At 33.4% G+C, this 21,082-nt stretch overlaps 2 protein-coding genes and 2 long non-coding RNA genes across 7 annotated transcripts; 3 read left to right on the forward strand and 1 right to left on the reverse strand.

The window, feature by feature from the left end:
• The first annotated feature begins 1,141 nt into the window (after nt 1–1,141).
• LOC122633462 lies at nt 1,142–2,507 on the forward strand. The gene is made up of 2 exons (XR_006328120.1): nt 1,142–1,309; nt 2,465–2,507. It is a non-coding gene; the product is annotated as an uncharacterized LOC122633462 (long non-coding RNA).
• A 1,210-nt stretch (nt 2,508–3,717) lies between these two features.
• LOC122633460 lies at nt 3,718–7,813 on the reverse strand. Its single transcript, XR_006328114.1, has 2 exons — nt 7,682–7,813; nt 3,718–3,968 (listed from the first exon to the last, which is right to left on the reverse strand). It is a non-coding gene; the product is annotated as an uncharacterized LOC122633460 (long non-coding RNA).
• Nucleotides 3,832–11,571, forward strand: LOC122633455 (MAGUK p55 subfamily member 7). Of its 4 annotated transcripts, none has more exons than XM_043821355.1 (11): nt 3,832–4,040; nt 4,931–5,217; nt 5,355–5,486; nt 6,178–6,204; nt 7,693–7,860; nt 8,508–8,579; nt 8,648–8,772; nt 8,864–8,988; nt 10,146–10,322; nt 10,748–11,091; nt 11,253–11,571. In XM_043821355.1, exons 1-11 carry the CDS (start codon nt 3,998–4,000, stop codon nt 11,427–11,429), a joined length of 1,677 nt encoding a protein of 558 aa, XP_043677290.1. In that variant the 5' UTR covers nt 3,832–3,997; the 3' UTR covers nt 11,430–11,571. The 4 variants fall into 4 exon arrangements, with proteins under 4 accessions (XP_043677290.1, XP_043677291.1, XP_043677288.1 ...); XM_043821353.1 differs by having other exon boundaries at nt 3,907–4,040; nt 10,020–10,322; XM_043821356.1 differs by lacking the exon at nt 6,178–6,204 and having other exon boundaries at nt 3,835–4,040.
• A 5,055-nt stretch (nt 11,572–16,626) lies between these two features.
• Nucleotides 16,627–19,355, forward strand: LOC122633457 (alcohol dehydrogenase class-3). Its single transcript, XM_043821358.1, has 7 exons — nt 16,627–16,894; nt 17,047–17,290; nt 17,378–17,598; nt 17,680–17,896; nt 17,971–18,101; nt 18,173–18,447; nt 18,534–19,355. Exons 1-7 carry the CDS (start codon nt 16,874–16,876, stop codon nt 18,556–18,558), a joined length of 1,134 nt encoding a protein of 377 aa, XP_043677293.1. The 5' UTR covers nt 16,627–16,873; the 3' UTR covers nt 18,559–19,355.
• The last annotated feature ends 1,727 nt before the right edge of the window (nt 19,356–21,082 follow it).

Raw genomic sequence — 21,082 nt, forward strand, 5'->3', positions numbered from 1 at the left:
AAAAAAAAAGAAAAGAAAATAAAGGGATAAAAGGGATAAAGGATAAGATCGATGAGAGAAAAAAAAAAATAAGGTTATCGAAAGGAACATGAAATATTACGAGTTCTAACCTCAAACGAACGGTCGGTCGGTATAAAAGGGTTTCTCGCTTGGGCGAAGTGAAAATTTACGAGAGAAAAAAAATAAGAGAGAGAAAAGAAAAGGAAAAAAGAAAAGATCGTGATTAGAAGAAAGGTGAAAAGATTGGGAGAGGTAGGTAAGGATCGAAGAAGGAATAGAATAAATCGATTTCGAGACACTCGATTTTGAAAGATCGACACGTGGTGGTTACAGAAATGGAAGGACGTCGACGTACCGACCGATTCAAATTGAAACGTTCGAATTTCGTACGACGGTAAAATGGCGCGAACGGTTTCACTCGAAAAATAGGAGGCGTCTTTTTTTCTTGAAATTTCGACGACGATACGTTCGAGTTTCGTCGTCGTACGATATGGAAGATAGAAAAGATTCGACGAGGATGAAAAATAGATAGAGAAAAGAAAAAGAAAATAAAATGGAAAAAGAAATAGAGAGAGAGAGAGAGAGAGAGAGAGAGAGAGAGAGAGAGAGAGAGAGAGAGAGAAAAGAAACGAAGAGATGAACATCGACGTCGTAAACGAAACATTTAGAGAGAGAAAGAGAGAGAAATAAGAGAAGAAAGAGAGGGAGAGTAGTTTTGACATCTCGTAGGCGCGACGCGCACAAGAGACGCCACACGACGCAAGCGTCATCGTTATAGCGCACACAACCACTTGTGGATCGGAAGCATGGACCAAAGTGCGAGAGAGACACACGACGTCGTGGTCGAGACACTTGCTATTGCCGCTACTACTGCTGTGTTGTCGCTGTCGCTGTTGTTGTTGTTGTTGTTGTGTTGTTGCTGCTGTTGTTATTGTTGTTGTTGTTACTGATATTACTGTTACAACTACTATTAGAACTGATGGTTTTTCCGAGCGAGTAAAAGAAATGGCGACGACGAGACACGACGACGACGACGACGACGACGACGAAGACGAAGACGAAGACGACGAAGACGACGAAGACGACGAAGACGACGAAGACGACGAAGACGACGATGACGAAGACGACGACATTTAGAACGACGACGACACGATCACAGCACGAAAGAAAACGATGACCGAGGGCGATTCGAGAGAGAAAAAGAAAAAGAAAAAGAGATGGAAAGAAAAGAAAAGAAATGAAAATAATAGAATAGAAAAGAAAACGAGACAGTCGTTTTACGTCGAAATTCACGTCGTATCACGTCAAGGTGAGGAGGAGGGGGAGGCTGAGGAAGAGGAGGAGGGTTGGGACGAAGAGTGAAGGGGCTTCTCGCGGTGTTCCCGTGTGCGTTAGTCGCGCTGTTCCGTGCCGCTTCGTAACGGCGGCAAAGAGCTGCCAAAACCGGATGATCCTTACCAATGAATTATTAAACAATAAAATACGATTATTCTTCTTCTCTCCTGCTTATATCCTATTGGTTCGCGATACACATTGAATAAAACGGCCACGGAATTCACCGAAATACTACGAGGAGACTTGCGGCGAGACGTTTCTCTCTCTCCGCGAAACAACTGCATGTATACATTAGCGATCGTCCTGCCCCTGGACGGCATCTTGACGAACTAACGAGACGCCGTCCTCCCTATTTAAGCCCGCGCGATTTGAATTCGCGTCGCTACGCCCACCTAAGTATACAACGTACTGTGAAACGTTCGGTGATCGCGAATAAAACGTTTTCTTAACTTTTTCTTCTTCGTTTCTTCTTTTGTTTCTTTCTTTTCTTTTTTCTTTTCTTTTTTCTTTTCATTTTTGTTACGTTTTCTTCTTCTTTCGATCGTAATCGAAATGATAAGCGGTTATATGGATCGTACGACTCGATTCGATTCGATTCGATTCGATTCGACAGATATTTGTTATCGAATTTATAAGTAAGAACGGATTGTTTCTATCGAACGTATTAGTTAGTTCGTTTTTTCTTGTTTCTTTTTGTTTGTTTGTTCTTTTTTTTTTTTTTTTTGGTTTCTTTTCTTTTCTTTTTCTTCTTGTTTTGTCTTGTTTTTATTTTATTAACATTAATTGGAATAGTTCGCAAAAGTTATGAATCTATTGACGGGACATTCGAAATATATTAAAAAATTCAGGCCAAGTACCGACGGATCGTACGTAGTCTGGCTTCATCGGTGGCGCTATGAACGTGGGTGTATCAGACGCCACAGTGATGCGCATTTCTAGGAACCGTTTAATTTCTTTCTCTTCCTCTTTTCCTTCTTCTTTTCTTTTTTTCTTTTTCCTTATCATATACGTTACGATATAAAAATACGACGCCGATAAAGGGCTCTACTCTTTCTATCTAATATCGTCTACTCTCATTTGCAATATAAAAATCAATTATTTGACAATCCCTGTAATTTGTTTCTCCTAGATTCTTAAAGGAATAGAAAAGAAAGAAAGAAAGAAAGAAAGAAAGAAAGAGAAAAGAAAAAAGAAATAAAGAAAATAAAAGAAAACAAAACAAAAACGAAAGAAAAGAAAAAAAAATTAATACAAGAATCAGTTGCGTACCACTGGTCCAGTAAAATTCTCCCGTCCGTTTAAAGCTGTTCACACAACGAAATACCCCGTCCAATCCAAATAAAAAAGCAATAGAGCCGTAGTAAAATTCTTGACCAAAGTGAAAAAACAAATATGAAAAACTCGTAACAACAACAACAACAACAACAATAACAGCAACGACCAACGACGACGAGGACAAAACGAACAGCAAGAACAAAAGTAAAAGGAAAAATGAAACTAAAGAAATCTTTGAAAAATATCTACATAGAATTCGTCCAATGATCGACTGAACAACCCCTTGATTATGAACGCACCTTTATGAAGAAAGTATACGGCAAAGTCGGGAGGATGGAACGGAGAGTAGAAAAGTGGGGATGAAAAAAGGGGAGAGAGAGAGAGAGAGAGAGATACAAAGCGAGTAAAAGAAGAGGAGAGGGAGGCGAGGGTCGGTCGTCGCGAAGATGGCGTCGGCAGTGTGCGCGACGCTTCGCGTCGAGGACGAGAGACGAGGTCGGTGGCGAACGAGAAAGATTCGATTTGTGTGTTTCGTGGATTCGAATAGTAGATATCGTAGTCGGTTGTCGTAATAGAAGAGGAATAATCAGAAGAAGTCGAACGTGTCGAGGACATCCATGGCTTTTAAACCTTGTACACGTTAAATGGGCCAATCCGGTGACGGCTTCGTCCTATTGCATGTTCTCTTTATCATACACATAAATACATATACCTAACGTATATATATATATATAAAGAGAGAGACATACACACATACATATATATATAGATATATACGTACGTATATAGATATACATATACATACATATAATATATATATATAGCATATATATATATATACATATACAAATCAAGCTCCGTTCTACCCCATCTCGAGTGACAGGCGGCCGCTTACGTAACGGATTATTCTCGCTATGATAACGATACTCCAGGCGCGAATACGAAACGACAGAAACGATCCTTCGAACGACGGGTTATTCGCGGCGCTGCCTGCGACCCTGCCAGAAATACGTCGTGACTGACCCGAATAATCATCTCCTCCTCATCCTCCTCATCCTCAATCTCCTCTTCTTCTTCTTCTTCTTCTTCTTCTTCTTCTTCTTCCTCCTCTACTCTTCCTATCCAACACTTCCACCTCGTTCCTTCTTTACGTAGTCCACGACGTCGTCGGCGACGTCGTCTCGTCCACCTACTCTTGTTTCATTATATCAATATATATATATATATAAATATATATATATATATATATTTATATATATATGTATATGCATATATATATATCGTTACCTGTGTGGCGTCTGTGAAAGCGTCCCGCCGGGATTCCTTCCTCTCGTTTACCGCAACGGTTACAGACCGACCTGCAAATATACGGAAAGGAAAGGAAATTATGACAGCTGCGCTCGTCATGGAAAACGTTAACTGGGATCCCGGTGAGTTGTCTCGAAAAATAACCCTATATCTCTCTGTTTCTCTACCTATCATCTATCTATCTATCTATTTCTCTCTCTCTCTCTCTCTCTGTCTTTCTCTCTATCTTTATCTTTATCTCTATCTCTCTTTCTCTCCCTCTTTCTCTGTCTCTCTTTGTCTTTCTCTATGTTTTCATCCCTTTGAACGCACGAGTGACTATTTTTCTCTCTCTCTCTTTCTCTCTCTTTCACTTGCTCGGTGTACTCGTGTATAAGCGAAAAAAACAGTGTTAGGTATATAGATAAATAAATCTAACTGTGTGTGTGTGTGTGTGTGTGTGTGTGTGTGTGTGTGTGTGTGTGTGTGTGTGTGTGTGTGTGTGTGTGTGTGTGTGTGTGTGTACATATATATGTATGATACATATAAAACGATTCGTTCGTTTAAATGGCAAATCGAATTTTTTTTCTAAAAAAAAAAAAAAAAAAATAGGAAATAAAAGAAAGAAAAAATAAACAACAATAAGAAAAAAAAAAAAAAGAAAAAGATCTTCGACAAAACGTGTGACGTTAATTCATCGACCCATGTCCGTCCACTCGCCACGAAAATATATTGTATGACGTAAACCGAGTGTTTTACTCTCTAATGTAGTTGCAAGATTCTCGCGTGCCAAAACGTCGCGTGGGTTCTTTTAAGATATACGCCGGGTATAGATAGACACAGATAGAATATGTTCTAGAAAACTGATTACGATGAAATAGATTCGTCTAGTGTTTTCTTTCCTTTCCTCCCACCTCTCCTTACTTTCTGTTTTTCTCTCTTTTTTATTTTCTCTTCTTCTTCTACTTCTTCTTTTTTTACTTTCTCTTTTCATTCTAATATAAATTCAATCTCAAATCGTTCATCCTTCCAGCATTATCAAAACTTCTCAATTCTCTGAGGGAAAACAAATCAGAAATACCAAGCTGTACCGAAGAAGAATTCGGTTTCCTCAGCGAGTTGTTACAGTCGAAGGAGTTGAATGCTTTGGTAACTGTTCACAATAAGATCTTAAACAATATCAAGGACGATAAGTTCTTTCCGGTGAAATCAAACTCGATGGACATTGATATCGAAGTGCTCGACTTATTGTCCACGAAAACTCACATCTCGGAAGAGTATAAAGAACTTTTTCATCTTTTGCAAAAGCCACATATGCAGGTGAGCCATATACTGTTTCTGATTATATAAATAATTATAATATTAATACATTCGTATCTTTTGTTGTTAAGTAATATTTTTATATGTTTACATAAACACACACACACACACACACACACACATATGTATGTATATAGGGTCTACTCTGTGCACATGATGCCGTTGCCCAAAAGGATTATTATCCCAGATTACCTGAGATTCCATTGGAAGTGGACGAGGATGAAGAGACAGTGAAGATCGTACAATTGGTCAAGTCGAACGAGCCCCTGGTACGTCGGATCGATCTAACGATCGATACTTCAATTAGTTTGCCCGTACCTATTCCACTTAATTAACCTTGAAAACGAGAAAATGGCGGGAAGCTAATCGTTGATTCGTCGGTCATATCGTTATAAGACGCAAATAATAAAACTGACGTGGGTTAGGACCGGGTTAATAAAATTGAAAATCGAAATTGATAGGAAGATAACGAGTGGGTGGGAGGTGGGGGCGAGAAAATAGACAAAAGAAAAAAAAACCTAGGAACGTTGAAAAAAAAGAAAAAAAAAAAAAAAAGCCGCGTATTGCCCTAACACTATTATCTCGCGTTGTTTTTAATTATCGTTTACTTGCATGCGATCTTTTAATAATATCGTCGTAATATCCTTTTTTTCTTTCTTTCTCTCTCTCTCTCTCTCTCTCTCTCTCTCTCTCTCTCTCTCTCTCTCTCTCTCTCTCTCTCTCTCTCTCTCTCTCTCTCTTTCTCTCTCTCTCTCTCTTTCTCCAAAGCACCGTTCTTCGGTAGAATAATACCGAAAGAAAATAAACAATGTCTACTAATTTCTAAAGCATAAAGAATGTTCCTCCCTCGTGTTGTTTGCGCTTGCTCGGTAAAAACCAAAAAAAAAAAAAAAAAAAAAAGAAGAAAATTCTTCTCTCAAGTAATCACGTATTTCTTTCATCGTCAAACTTGCTTCGAAGTGCGGCGCCGGGGTCGAACCGATCGTGGTAAGTTCGCCTTTTGACTACCCGTAGAGATAGATTAAAAAAAAAAAAAGAAAAAAAAAACATATATATATATATATATATATACATATAATATATCCTACGGGTATGGACAAAATTTCTTTCTTCAGAAGTTCCATCGATTTTTTTTCTCTTTTTTTTCTCTCTCTCTCTCTCTCTCTCTCTCTCTCTCTTTCTCTCTATCTCTCTCTCTTTAAGAAAAACACATCGTTGCACTTACACACCAGTCTGCTGGCTGCCGTTGATTTCTTTCGCATTCTTTTTTAGCGCCTTCGTCGTTTGGCCTTCTTGCAATATATTATCGCGAATTTCATTACTAAATGGCTGCGTTTGCTGAATCGACGATTCATAGAGACGAAGCGAGTTTTTATTATATGTGTCCATTTTTTCTTATACGTTTACGTAACCACTACCCTCCTCCCACCCTCCCACACTCCTTCACCCCTTCCCCTCCATCCCTTCGATTATCTTTTTGTCCCCTTTTTCTTTTTATGCCATTTTGTTTTATCGATTAGTTTTGCTTGTATGTCTGTTATTGTTAAATATGTTATATGTATATATATATATATATACATATATCGAGCTTATAAAATATAGTGAGATGTATATATATATATATATTTTTTACGTTGCCTTTGCCAGCTCTATAACTTATTTGTTACTTTTGTTACTTTGTCTTCTTTTTTTTTCTGTTTTTTCCTTTCATTTTGTTGTTCCTCGTTTTGTTAATTGTTTTGCATCAGAATACACGTATTGTTTTAGCTTGTAAATAAAACAATTTTTCTATAACCTTTGTACGTTGTGTTATTGTCCCGCATGTCCATAGCTAATAGTTAATTAGTATAATCTTTAATTTTTTAATTTTCGAAGCGAGAGAAGAATAGTATTATTCTTTCTTGTTTTGAGAAATTTATTTAAGTATATACGTACATACATACATACATACACACACACACCAGTATACATGCATATATATATATATATATACATACATACATACAATACATATTTACGTACGTACGTATGTAACATAATGTATAAAAGGCGAAAATAAATCGAGCTTCGAACGTGATCCTTCTCTCTTGTCGTTCAATGATCATAATATGCAAACGTTAAAGAAAGAAAGAAATTTAAAAAAAGAAAATAAAAATAAAAATAAAGTAAAAAACAATAGAAATGACAGAAAACCAAGTTCGGGAGAAAGGACGCGAAGGTTTCACGTTTTTCGATCACTCGTTTGTTTTTCACTGTTCCTTTTTTTTTTTTTTATTTAAATTTTTTAAATCTCTTTTTTATATCATTGAAACGATATCAGCCTTCGAGAGAGGACTTTCCTTGTGTTTCTTTTTTTTCGTTCTTTTTCTTTGTTTTTTTTCTCTCAATCTTTTTTTCCAACGAACAAAAACGTGCACTTCCTAGCACGCGCACGATCCAACGAAATGAAAATATTAGTTTGTACCTTGAAAATAGGGGGCGACCATAAAGACCTGCGAGGTCACTGGGAAGATCGTGATCGCACGAATAATGCATGGTGGTGCAGCCGACAGATCTGGCCTTATTCATGTTGGAGATGAAGTCTGCGAGGTGAATGGTATCAGCGTTGAAGGGAAGACACCAAATTGCGTCCTTAAAATCCTGGTAGGTTTTGAAGATCGCGTATAATCGTTTCGTGGATCCGTTCATAAACTTGAAATTATTTTATTCTATTACTAGAACAAAATTTATACTCCTTAAGAGTATCTAGAAACAAGAAGAAAAAAGATATTTAACTGAATGCATAAAGAAAATATTCAGATAAAAGAAAAAAAAAAATATATATATATATATATATATATATGCAACTCGATATAAATGAAATATTAAAAAAAATGTATATATATTTTTTACTTATTAATATATATATATATATATATATATACACATTTATTATATGCACATATATTTCATTCGACGTAAAGTAAATATCAAGAAAACAAAAAAAGATATTTAACTCGATGCATAAAGAAAATATTAAGAAAAAAAAAAAAGAATATATATATATATATATATATAAATCAAATATTAAAAAACAAACGTATATATGTATACATATATATTCCATTCACCGTAAAGCAAATATTAAAAAAAAAAGGTTTGACTCAATGCAAAGCTAAATATCTTTTGCAGCAAATTTTGACGAATATCTTCCAAACTCTTAAAGTTAATATCGAAATAAAAATAAAGGGGAAAACTAATAACGATTAGCGTTTATAAGAAATATTGAGCTTTTAATGAATATCTTTCAGCAAAATTCGGAAGGTACGATAACTTTTAAGATCGTACCGGCGGACAGCAAAGGTGGAATCAGAGAAAGCAAGGTAAAACTAATGACAATAAAAAAAAAAAAAAAAAATTAAGAACAATAATGTGATCTGATCTAATATAGGTACGAGTGAGAGCACATTTTTCATATAAGGCATCGGAAGATCCTTATATACCGTGCAAGGAAGCAGGATTAGATTTCGTCAAAGGTGACGTCTTGCACATCGTTAGCCAGGACGATGCGTATTGGTAAACGATAGACATTTCGATATTTCTCGAAACAGATAATTGATTTAAACTTTTTATTAAGAAGCAACTAAATCACGTGACATTGAATCAGGTGGCAAGCCAGAAGAGAAGGTGATCGAAACATGAGAGCGGGTTTGATCCCCAGTAGAGCACTTCAGGAACGTAGGATCATTCTCGAGAGACAACAGAAGGATAAAACCGACGATGACAATATAAGTGAGTTGATTCTTTCACGAGTTTTCCTATTATACTTTCCTTCTTTTCTTTTCCTTTTTTTTTCGTCTAATTTTTGTTTGTATTTGTTTGTTTGTTCGTACGTTCGTTCGTTCGTTCGTTCGTTCGTTCGTTTGTTTGTTTGTTTGTTTGTTCGTTCGTTGATTCGTTTTGTTTTGTTACGTTGTGTATCTTTTTTTTATCACTATTATTATAACAACAATGTCATTCTCATTCTCATATTATTTTCATCTCGTGTCAACTCGTCTCATGTCACGTGTCTCGCAAAGTGCCTTTTATTAAATTTTCAAATACCATATGTCATAACGCCCGAGATCTATCACAAACGAATCAGATTTTCAGAGCAGACATATTTTAGATCAAGTTAGTGGAAAAGAGTGAAAAAGAAAGAAGCTTTTTACGAGACAAGACCCGATGAATTTTATAAGTCAATCGTAGTCTATTTTTAACAACATAAGAGGGGGACTCTCGAACGAGGGATCGATCGATCTCTTTTTATCTCTCTCTCTCTCTCTCTCTCTCTCTCTTTCTCTTTCACTGTGATAAAACGTGCTGAGTTCTTCATTGTTAAAGTCCTTCGGAGGGATATTAACTGCTAACAAATTTATCACCCGGATAAACCTTCAAAACGATTCGAGACTACGATATCTGCTTTTCTTCGAAATAAGAGGATAGATAAGGGTGTGCTCTGACAATCTTCTATCTAACATCTCTCATAACGTACCCTAATGCTTTGCTAACAAAGAGAAAACTTCTTCGAAGTAGGCACGAGCACACGGAGAGAACAAGAAAAAAAGAAAGAAAAATAAAAAAACCAAATAGAAAAAAAAAAAGAAAGAAAGAAAGAAAGAAAAATAAAACCCGAAATAAGAAGAGAAATTACAAAAGAAAGAGGAAAAGGATAAAGAAAAATAAAGAAAAAGAGAAAAATAAAATTCCAAAAAGCTTCTCTTTCGTTTATATATAGTTATTTTGTTAACGGATGATGGCCTGACGGCTTAACCGTTGGTTAGGCTTGTGTTCTGTTCCAGTGCCTTTGCCTGCATTGTGCCCCCGTCCCAGTACCTCTTTGCACGCCTCGCCTACAAAGTGCAACTTGCAGGGAATAAAAACTAAAAAAATCATGTATGACGCTGCAGAAAACGACGACTTCGACCGAGAAGAGGTACCGACCTACGAAGAGGTCGCCAAGCTATATCCAAGGCCGGGTCTCTACAGACCCGTTGTTCTTATTGGACCACCTGGTGTCGGCAGAAACGAACTCAAGAGGAGGCTGATGGTTACCGATCCTGACAAGTACAAGACTCCTGTGCCCTGTAAGTTCTAATAGAAACTTGGATTGTTCCTTGAAAAAAAAAATATATATATATATATAAAACATTAAGTGACATTCGTCCCTTGGGACAAAGCAAAGAGAAACGAGTGCCAACTATAAACGTGATAAACTATCGAATCACACCAGGGACTGGTGAAACGCGAAACGAATTTCAAAATGATGTCGGATTACGTATTCGTAAGCGCTAAATGAGATACATGCTACCTTCCTCGTGACATCATTTTACCGCTTAGTAATAGAAACACCTTTTTTAGCTCGCGAACAGATATCTTCGAAATAATCTAACGTTGATAGAAAAACGTGGAATAGGATTTTTCTTAACTTTTTTTTCTTTTTTGTTTTTTTTTATATATATATATATTTTTGTTTTGTTATCTTCCTTTTTTTCTCTGTCTTACTCCTCAGACACGTCGAGACCACCGAGACCAGGTGAGATCGATGGGAAAGAGTATCATTTCGTTACTCGTGAAAAAATGGAAGAAGATATTGACACTAGCAAATTCATTGAGTTCGGAGAATACAAAGGGAATCTTTATGGAACTAGCGCGGAAAGCGTAAGCTCGCTGATCAATGCAGGATACGTATGCCTGTTAAATCCTCATTACCAGGCACTTAAAATGCTTAGAACGCCACAGTCAAAGCCATACGTGATTTATATCAAACCACCTAGATTCGAGATACTAAAGGAAACCAGGAATGAGAACAGAGCTAGGTCAACCTTCGACGAGAGCAACTCACGAGGCTTCACGGTACAAATAACGATTTTAATTTAATCATTTCGTCTGCTCTTCTTCTATCGATTATTTTCTCAACGAATTCGCACGTTCGTTTTTGTTTGTTTGTTTGTTCGTTCTTTTCTTGTTTTTCTTTCCTTCTTTTTCATTTTTTAATCATTGCTCCTCGTTTCTAGGACGAGGAATTTAACGAGATCCTACACAGTGCGGCTAGGATAGAATTCCTCTATTCTCATCTGTTCGATGAAGTCATCGTCAACGCTGATCTCTCGATAGCTTTTGAACAATTAATCAACGCTGTTCACAGAGTCGAATCAGAACCACTTTGGGTTCCAGCTTCTTGGGTGCAATGAATCCTATTATCTCGTATCATGCCGAGTCTAATCTACACGTACGGGATATACGGAAACTAAGATAACGCGGGCAAACACAGAAAGAAAAGAGAGAGAGAGAGAGAGAGAGAGAGAGAGAGAGAGAGAGAGAGAGAGAGAGAGAGAGAGAGAGAGAGAGAGAGAGAGAAAAAGTGAGAGAGAAAGAGAGAAACAAAAAAAAATAACATAAAAACAAGAAAAAGAAAGAAAGAAAAAAAACGTGCTTATTATCGTTAAATAAGAGAAAGGCTGAGTTGCTTTTCCTCTCGAGAAACGAAACGACGTTAATAATACTTGTAACTTTTAGACTCTCCTTAATATCCCAGCCGCCGTAGTTTGTTTGATTACAAAGAAAACAAAGCCTAAAAAGAAAGTAAAAAAAAAAATATATATATATATATATCTGTGAATTTAAAAAAGGGCAAACGAAAGAAAAACAAAAAAAAAGAAAAAAAAAGAAAGAAAAAATGAAAAAAAAACCAAAAAAAAAACGAAATTAAAAAAAAAAAGGAAAACAAAAACAAGAAAGTTTATTCTGTCGATGTTTCATTATCGAAGAAATTATCCGAATGACGATTTTGAAGTTTTGACCGAAAGAAATCCTTTTATTATGCTTCCTAAATAAAATACAAGAACGGTCGTTTTATATATGTATATCTCTTGGAATACTCTTCTCGATTTCTCGATTCTTTTCTCGTAGAGGAAAATACTGGCCGAGCGAATGGCGAATGGCGAATTGCGAATGGCTGTTTTTCACGTCGACTTCCTACGACGTTTCGAAGTTAAAGTTTACAATTTAGAATGTTACGAGCCTTTGTACCCGTAGTTACAAAAAATTTGGTACGTCGATAAGTTTGTGAACCATTATCGATTAAATCGAATTATATATATATATATATATATATATATATATATATATATATAAAGGGGAGAAAAAACACAGACACATGCAAAAAAAAATCACACACATACAGAACACACGAATTTTCTATGCCTGCGCGGAGAACACGCACACGAACGTTCTCTTCGTTTCGATCAAACGTAAATAATGCGAGTAAGAGAGATAGAGAAAGAAAGATATGTATATATATATATATATATACACATGTATGTATATGTATATATGTATATATATATATGTATATATATGGAGAGAGGGGGGAGGAGAGAGAGAAGTAATAGAAAAAAAGGAATATTGAAAAGAGAGAAAATGAAAAAAAAAAAAAAGTAGCAGACAAAAAAATTTACGAAGCAAGTGGGATGGAATCGAACGATCGAAGGTCGAATAATTTTTCTCAGGTATGCTCGAACCGATTCGAAGTCGTTCGCCAACCCTAGTTTTTATTTTTTAATTCGATAATATTATAAGAAGGAAAGAGACAAAAAAGGAGAAAAAAAAATCTACAAAAAAAAGAAAAAACCAAAAAACAAAAACAAAACTAAACAAACTACGCATAGAATTAGCGCCCTAACTGCCAAAGAGACTTTCGTCGTTCAACGGATTACGACTAACCTCTTTTTCGGAAGCACCGAGTCGAACGTGTTGATTGATTCGAATATGGTCGATGTTCGTCGTATTAATTAATAGGACGACGGGTAGAGACGCATTATTTTCTCCTCGATTACGTCTTATTATTATTATTATCGTTGTTGTTATTATTACTATTATTATTATTATTATTATTCGGTTAGCGGTTTACCGCTTCAATTTTTTAACTGAGAAAGAAAGAGAGAGAGAGAGAAAGAGAGAGAAATAGAGAATATGTGTATGTGTGTGTGTGTGTGTGTGTGTGTGTGTGTGTGTGAGAAAGAGATAGAGAACAATCGCAAAAAACTATTCGTACATATATAAGTCGCGATAATTCTCGATTTAATGTGCCCTACCACAAATGAAGAATTCGAATTATTCGTGTGTACGTATATATATATATATATTTGTCCGTTTATAACGCTGAACAAAATTTTGCGATTGGACGAAATCTAAGGAAGTTTATCGAGAAACATTTGCATCTCGACGAATCAGCGACGAGTAAATTCATGTAACGGTCGTTTTTTTTTTCTTTCTTTTTTTTTTTATCATATTTATAGAGTAACGATTATTCGTAATCGAAATTATATCTAGTGAAAAATTGTTAATGTGAATAGTAGTAGTATAATTAAAAGTAATTGATTTATTCATACCTGAATTTTGAAGAACAATCATCGATATACAAATATTTTGGAATAGGTTATGTCGAACAATATCACTCTGATCGTCGATCTTCAACTCGTCAATATAGACGCGATCGTTTCTGATTTGTAAATAACGTATTTCTATGTCATGAATATAGCTGCGAATTACAGTGATGTATGCATTTCTATTGGTCAATCGTAAACGACCCATAATAACAACTTTTTACTAGATATAATTTTGAATACAAACGATCGCTAATCTATAAATATACAAAAAAATATTTATCAAGATAATAGAAATTTAAAAGAATGTAAAAACTATTTCGAATTTGCTATCTCCAAAATTGTTTTCACTGCACTTTGTAAGCGTCGCAAGCTCGAATACGAATTTCACTTATTAAATTCTATTATAATTTCAATCAATCGCGAGATATTTATTCACTATTTACATCTATGAACGAATATCCTGTATATATAAATATACACGAATTATATACATATATATGTGTATATATATATATATACACACAACACACGAATATATAGTTCTCGTTTTTTCTTCGATTATGAATCCATCGAATGTTACCTTCTTACTTCCATAGGACGTGCGAATATTTCTTGGATAGACGCGCGATTTCTCATGTAAATATATATATATATATATACATATTTATTTATATATATATATATATTTACAAAAATATATATATATATTTACTTATGTACTTACTTACGTTAACCTCTACCCCCATTGAACGCGCGAGAATTCCCTTCGACGAGATACAATGTATCACGTGACTCGAACGTTATTTCGGGAAAGATGGAGCCAATCAGAGACAGAGATAAAAAGAGAGAGAAAGAGAGAGAAAGAGAGAGAGAGAGAGAGAGAGAGAGAAAGAGAGAAAACTATTGAAAAATAGATAGAAAGAAAGAAAGAGAAAGAGAGACAGAGAACTCTCGCATGCCTTGGGATCAACGATTTCTGGATGGTACCGTTTTTCTTCGCAAATTTTAAAAAGTACGATATATCAATTCTTGGAGAAACCGTTTTCTTATGAACGGTTATTTGACAGGGAAAAAAAGAAATACAAAAGAAGAAGAAGAAGAAGAAGAAATAAATCAATCAATAACAAAAATGAAAGAAAAAAGAAAAAAGACAATGCTAATAATGATAATGATAATGATGATTATGATTATGATTATGATGATAACGATGATGATGATGATGATGATGATGATGATAATAATATTAAAAAAAGAAAAAAAGGAAATAAAAAACGCATGTATAATTTATGAACGGCCACCATTGCGTACAATCCTTGATCCTGTTTGTTGTTATAATTGTTGCCAAATAAATAATCTACTTAGAATCTGCGACGTTAATGAAAGAAAATGTCGCCCCCTCGCAATTATCGTATTTTCCAATCGGTCGGCATTTACCATAAACGTTGCTATTTTTTCCATGATAAAAAAAGAAGATGAACGAGATGCGCAGCGCAAGAGAGAGAGAGAGAGAGAGAGAGAGAGAGAGAGAGAGAGAGAGAGAGAGAAGACGAACTTGCGCCTATCGAGACTGCGCTGTAATTGAATTGACATTCTCGATGTAAACTCTGTATGTTATCGAAATATAGCATTACACTTTGAAGTATACACCTTGCGTTAATATTTCTTTTCTTTCGAAAACTTTCTTTTTAATTCATTTCCTTTCAACTTTTCCCTTCTCGTTTTTCTATTCTTATCGACGTAACTTATCAGATAAATTATTGCTATTAAATTATTGAGTTTTCTTTTGTTTTATTATTTATTTCTTTAGTGACGTCATATTTCAATGTATATACTTATGTACGTGTTTCATGTACGTGTATGTACATTATGTATTCGTACACGATCCGACGTTTGATTATTTTTTGCGTTTGTGATATTTTACGTAATAAATTATACTGTGTTTACGTATATGTTCGCTTGTGTATATGAATATTATTCATTATGATTGATAATAAAATTGCAACGATCGAATTTTAATATTCTAACTTGATTTTATTTAAATTTAGTTTAACCTTCAACGATAAAAGCCTTATGTAATATTGTGTATTCATATGTTCGTGATATTCGTTTCTTTTTTTTTTTTTGTTTAATTTATTTAGATATTTATACATTTTTCTTTTTCTTTCTTTTTTTGCTTTATTTTTCTTCTATGTATGTATCTGTGTCATTAGGTTTATGACGTAGGAATTATTCTGAAAAGTTTTGATAAGATTACATGCGAGACAGGACCAATATCAATCTATTATAGATTATTACGTTAAGTCTTATATAATACAGAGATGCGAGTTTCGATTAAAGCCATACGAGCAATGTAATTTAATAGCTACTTTTAATTAAACGTAATATTCATTTTCCTAGAACGTGATGAAAATTCATTATATAATGTAACCTTCATAAGCTTCAATATGGATTATAATCTATATTTCATATTAATATTCATAAAAGACAATTATTGTATTGCAGATTGTATCGCGTTTCTCTAATAAACTACTACTATAATTCTTTATATTTGATTGAAATAATTATCTAGATATCATCAAGCAAAATATTTAGAAATAAAAAACTAATAATTCATTTCCTTTTATCTATTCATAATAAAATGTGATGAGGTTTACAATAAAAGATTATATGTTTAATTTATTAATTATCTTTGTCATCGAATATCTATTGTTCCTATTATTGGCACAAGCGAAAAAACATTATATTATAGATACTTGACAAAGAAAATATCCAAAGATCTAAAAGTTATTGTTGTAACATATTCAATTGTTATGATTAATTGATCAAATAAAAAATTCTTTTTTGTATTTTCTTTTTTACATCTATCTATAATGTTACTATGAAATTAATTAATTGAGATAGTTTACAAATATAAATACAATGTAATAAATAAAAATATAAATGTAAGAATTCTTTATTAATAAAATTTATAAAAATGAAGTATTTCATGATTAGATAGATGTAACATGTTAGATTAGATAGGTAAAATGTTTGTAATAAATTCAAGAAATTAAATTGTCATAATTTGTACAATTTACAAGAGGGCAGTACGATCGATAATATCTTGATTCCACTACTATAAGGTTGTGACCTTTGATAGCAGTGAAAAATAAGTGTATCAGTAATATCGTCGTTTGAAGCAAATAGGTTATAGAATTAATCGTATTAAGAATATTACGAGTTTGATTGTTTTTACTCAATTGACAATTATGGTAGATACAGTAGGAAAGGTAAATATAATCTTTTGTAATATAATAATTAATTTTTATCATAAGTTGCAAGTATTAAACGTTATTGTTTATTTAGATATCGATCGAGTTGAATTGAAACTTGAATATATCGAATAAGTTAAAAATATTAAAATAGATATTATGTATTGAAGGTTATTAAATGTAAAGCAGCAGTTGCATGGAAGGAAAAACAACCGTTATCTATCGAAGAGGTCGAAGTAGCACCTCCAAAAGCACATGAAGTACGTATTAAATTAGTAGCAACTGCTTTGTGTCATACGGATGCTTATACTTTAAGTGGAATAGATCCAGAAGGTATATTCCCATGTATTCTTGGACACGAAGGTAGCGGTATCGTTGAAAGCGTTGGAGAAGGTGTAACCGAGTTCAAAGAAGGTACTAATCTTGATAAATTTTTAATTAACATTATACATAGGTTCTTATTTCTTTCTATATCTCAACTATACATGAAATTAAATATAGGCGATCATGTTATTCCTCTTTACATACCGCAATGTAAAGAATGTAAGTTTTGTAAATCTCCTAAAACAAACTTATGTAGTAAAATCCGTGCTACTCAAGGTAAAGGTCTAATGCCTGATAGCACATCTCGTTTTACATGCAAAGGACAATCGATTGCTCATTTTATGGGTTGTTCAACATTTTCTGAATATACTGTGGTATCGGATATATCTTTGACAAAGGTAATATTTCTTATGTTCTTAATTATATTATAATATTTCTATATAAACCTGTGTGATTCTATTACCAGCATTTTTTTTTAGATTGACAGTACTGCGCCATTGGAAAAAGTATGTTTATTGGGATGCGGTATACCTACTGGATATGGAGCTGTGCTTAATACTGCTAAAGTAGAACCTGGAAGTACGTGTGCCATTTGGGGTCTTGGTGCTGTTGGTTTAGCAGTAGCATTTGGCTGCAAAACTGCTGGAGCGTCACGTATCATTGGAATAGATATTAATCCTGCTAAATTTGAACAAGGTAAGTATATTTTTTTATACACTTTCTATTAAAGTTATCGGTTCTATTTATTTAAATAATTTATTACGTTTAAGCCAAAACATTTGGATGTACCGAACTGATCAATCCCAAAGATTATGATAAACCTATTCAAGAAGTTTTGATAGAACTCACCGACGGTGGACTTGATTATACATTCGTTTGCGTTGGAAATGTACAGACTATGGTGAGCATAAATTAATATATGTAAATATTATATATTATTTAATATAATTTCTTATAATATTGTTATTATAGCGTGCTGCTTTAGAATCTTGTCATAAAGGATGGGGTATGTCTGTGATCATTGGCGTAGCTGCTGCTGGTGAAGAAATTAGTACTAGACCATTCCAGTTAGTAACTGGACGCGTATGGACAGGTACCGCTTTCGGTGGTTGGAAGTCTAAAGACAGTGTTCCTAAGCTGGTGAACGAGTACATGTCTAAGAAATTACTTCTCGATGAATTTATTACTCATAATTTACCATTCGAGAAAATTAATGAAGCTTTCGATATTTTGCACTCTGGAGTTTGGTAAGTTTATCGAATACTTATCTGAAGCAAGCGAATAAGAGATTTTAATGACTTTATAATTAAATTTGAAATTATTTATCTTTCAGCTTAAGAGCAGTTCTCAAATATTAAGATTATATATATATATATATATAATCATATTTTTTACGGTCTATATATATTAATAATAATTATTAAAACTTATTTTTCCATTAAGGATTATAAGAATTTTATAAATATACATAATATATTTCATTAATATTCGTAGTTGACTTTACTCGTTTCCATTCTCTTCACCATCCCTCCTCTGTTCCATTTCGAAAGAATTGTTATTAAAACAAATAGGTATTGCCAGCGAAAGGTAACGAATTTCTACAACAATCTTTATTCATAAAGAATTCTTACATTCACATTTACAATACTAACCAAATCAGATATTATTTATGGTAGCTTCGAAAAGAAGTAAAAATTCTTTACGCTTCGATCAGGTGCATACCTTAGAAAAATCATCATGGCAATAAGGTCATTTACGATGATTTTTTTTCTTTTTTCTTTTTTTTTTCTTTTCTTTCTTCTTTTTTTTTTTTCATTGTATATAATTAGGTATATACAATAATGCAAGACTCCGGTAAAACTATATATTCACGTTCCTTTTTACGTTAATATTAATTGATCTAGGTCGATAGTACAATAATCGAGGCGGAATGTAAGTTGCGCATAATAGCAGGAAAGAAGAGTATTCGTTAGTTCACTTGTGGACGATTATCTCTTAATCGATCGGATGGCGTTTATATTTATTTATAATATATGTGTCAATCTAATTAAATTTTGTGTTGACCAAAGAGATACGCCATGTTCATTAAGAGATAGTAAATATTTTCAAATGTATCCGTATAATCAAATCAAATAAAAGAATTATAATTATATCTTGTATATTACATTCTTAGTCGTGTTATATTGCAATTACATGCTTTATAAGCGACAATCATAAATAAGTCGATATTAATACTTAATGCGAATATAATTTATATTCAATTACACAACCGAATTGTGTATATAAAAAAATCTTGATAAAGACATTGGAAACAACTGGAGTGAACGAAAAAAGAAAGAAAGAAAGAAAGAAAGAAAGAAAGAAAAAAAAAAAAAAGTAGAAAAAGAAAGAGAAGTATATAACACTTGCTTTTTAATAAATATGGCGAGTACAGAAGTTTTCTCATTAAAATTGCTTTTTAGCAGGAATGTTTATATCAGTAGAGTGAAATGCTCTTCTAGGCTTTATAAACTTAATTATTATTATTACGTCCATTTCTAAATAGGACACGTGTTACTTGCATTGGCTATTTTACTACGTAAATTGCCTTCTAAATACTAGGGGGCATATTCACATAGTTCTCACACCGATATTTCCTTCTACGGATATTATATATGTTATTATATTCTATATATCTATTGGTATACAATACGTTCTTTAAGTAAAAGTTTTTTAAGTAAAAATGCTTATAATTACAGTGAATGCAGATGAATAATCACGACGTTAAATACTGCACTTCCTTTCCGTTGTTCCTATTGGAAATAAAATAATATTTCTCGATTGCACCACCGTTTGTCTAACGCTTCTTAACTGTTATATAAGATGTATGTTCCTAAAGCATGTATTTACATTTACAATCTCACCCAACCGTTTACCATGAACGTAAAATAATTCATTCGAAATAACTGCAGGCGTTTGCGCTCTTCTTATAAGTTACAATGTTTCTAATACGCGTCGTACGATTAGACAATGTCGTATTATCTTAAACGGAATCATACATATGTTCCGTCGTAATAAATAAGGCGTGCTAATAATATCTTTGACATTTCATCGTCGTGATTAAACCACATGGTAAATATATATGTAGTTATTAGCGAATATGAAATAGGTCGTTTCGTTTTTTGTTACTTGCTGTTGTTATTGTTGTTGTTGTTGTTGTTGTTGCTGTATTCTTTCTTTTTTCTTTTTTTTTTCTTCCTCTTATTTCTCATTCTCCGCTTTTCTTTTTATTTTACGTCGTAATATCTTACATTTAATTTCACAACTCAAGATGGCCACGAGAGATAATTAATAATCTAAGGCCTATTACACGTGTCTTAAAAATAATCCAAAAAACATAATAATGCTTTGATAATAGGATTAATAATAATAATAATAATAACAATAACAATAATAATAATAATAATAATAATAATAATAATAAATAAGCGGTGAGAGGACGAATCTCTATCTCTATCTCTATTTCTATCTCTATATTTATCTCTATCTCTCTCTCTCTCTCTCTCTCTCTCTCTCTCTCTCTCTCTTTCTCTATTTCTTTCTTTATAGAGGCGTTTTGTTATATCATCTTTAAGATAACTAATTAAGCAAAACTATTTGTGTGCATCGGCTAAACATTTTCTCTCATTTTATATTCGTGCTAGATAATTATTCACACGATCTGATCTTAATATCGCCATAATTTCCTTCCCTTCAGATTTAATGCATAACTTTCTCTCTCCGAATTTGATCTTCTACGTTTACCTGTATTATCGTAAGTCATAGACAGTATTATTATGTTTATAGACGTTATATTATTATCATTATCATTATTATTATTATTATTATTATTATTATTATTAT

The sequence above is a fragment of the Vespula pensylvanica genome, chromosome 12 (genome assembly GCF_014466175.1).
Source record: "Vespula pensylvanica isolate Volc-1 chromosome 12, ASM1446617v1, whole genome shotgun sequence".
NCBI classification, from domain to species: domain Eukaryota; kingdom Metazoa; phylum Arthropoda; class Insecta; order Hymenoptera; family Vespidae; genus Vespula; species Vespula pensylvanica.

Bases quoted from the DNA above. Each gene is read 5' to 3' on its own strand.
- LOC122633455 (XM_043821353.1), top strand. From the start codon at position 3,998: ATGACAGCTGCGCTCGTCATGGAAAACGTTAACTGGGATCCCG. The intron at 7,861-8,507 runs GTAGGTTTTGAA...AATATCTTTCAG, and splicing joins ATTGCGTCCTTAAAATCCTG to CAAAATTCGGAAGGTACGAT. The intron at 10,323-10,747 runs GTAAGTTCTAAT...CTTACTCCTCAG, and splicing joins GTACAAGACTCCTGTGCCCT to ACACGTCGAGACCACCGAGA.
- LOC122633457 (XM_043821358.1), top strand. From the start codon at position 16,874: ATGGTAGATACAGTAGGAAAG. The intron at 18,102-18,172 runs GTGAGCATAAAT...TTGTTATTATAG, and splicing joins TTGGAAATGTACAGACTATG to CGTGCTGCTTTAGAATCTTG. The intron at 18,448-18,533 runs GTAAGTTTATCG...TTTATCTTTCAG, and splicing joins ATTTTGCACTCTGGAGTTTG to CTTAAGAGCAGTTCTCAAAT.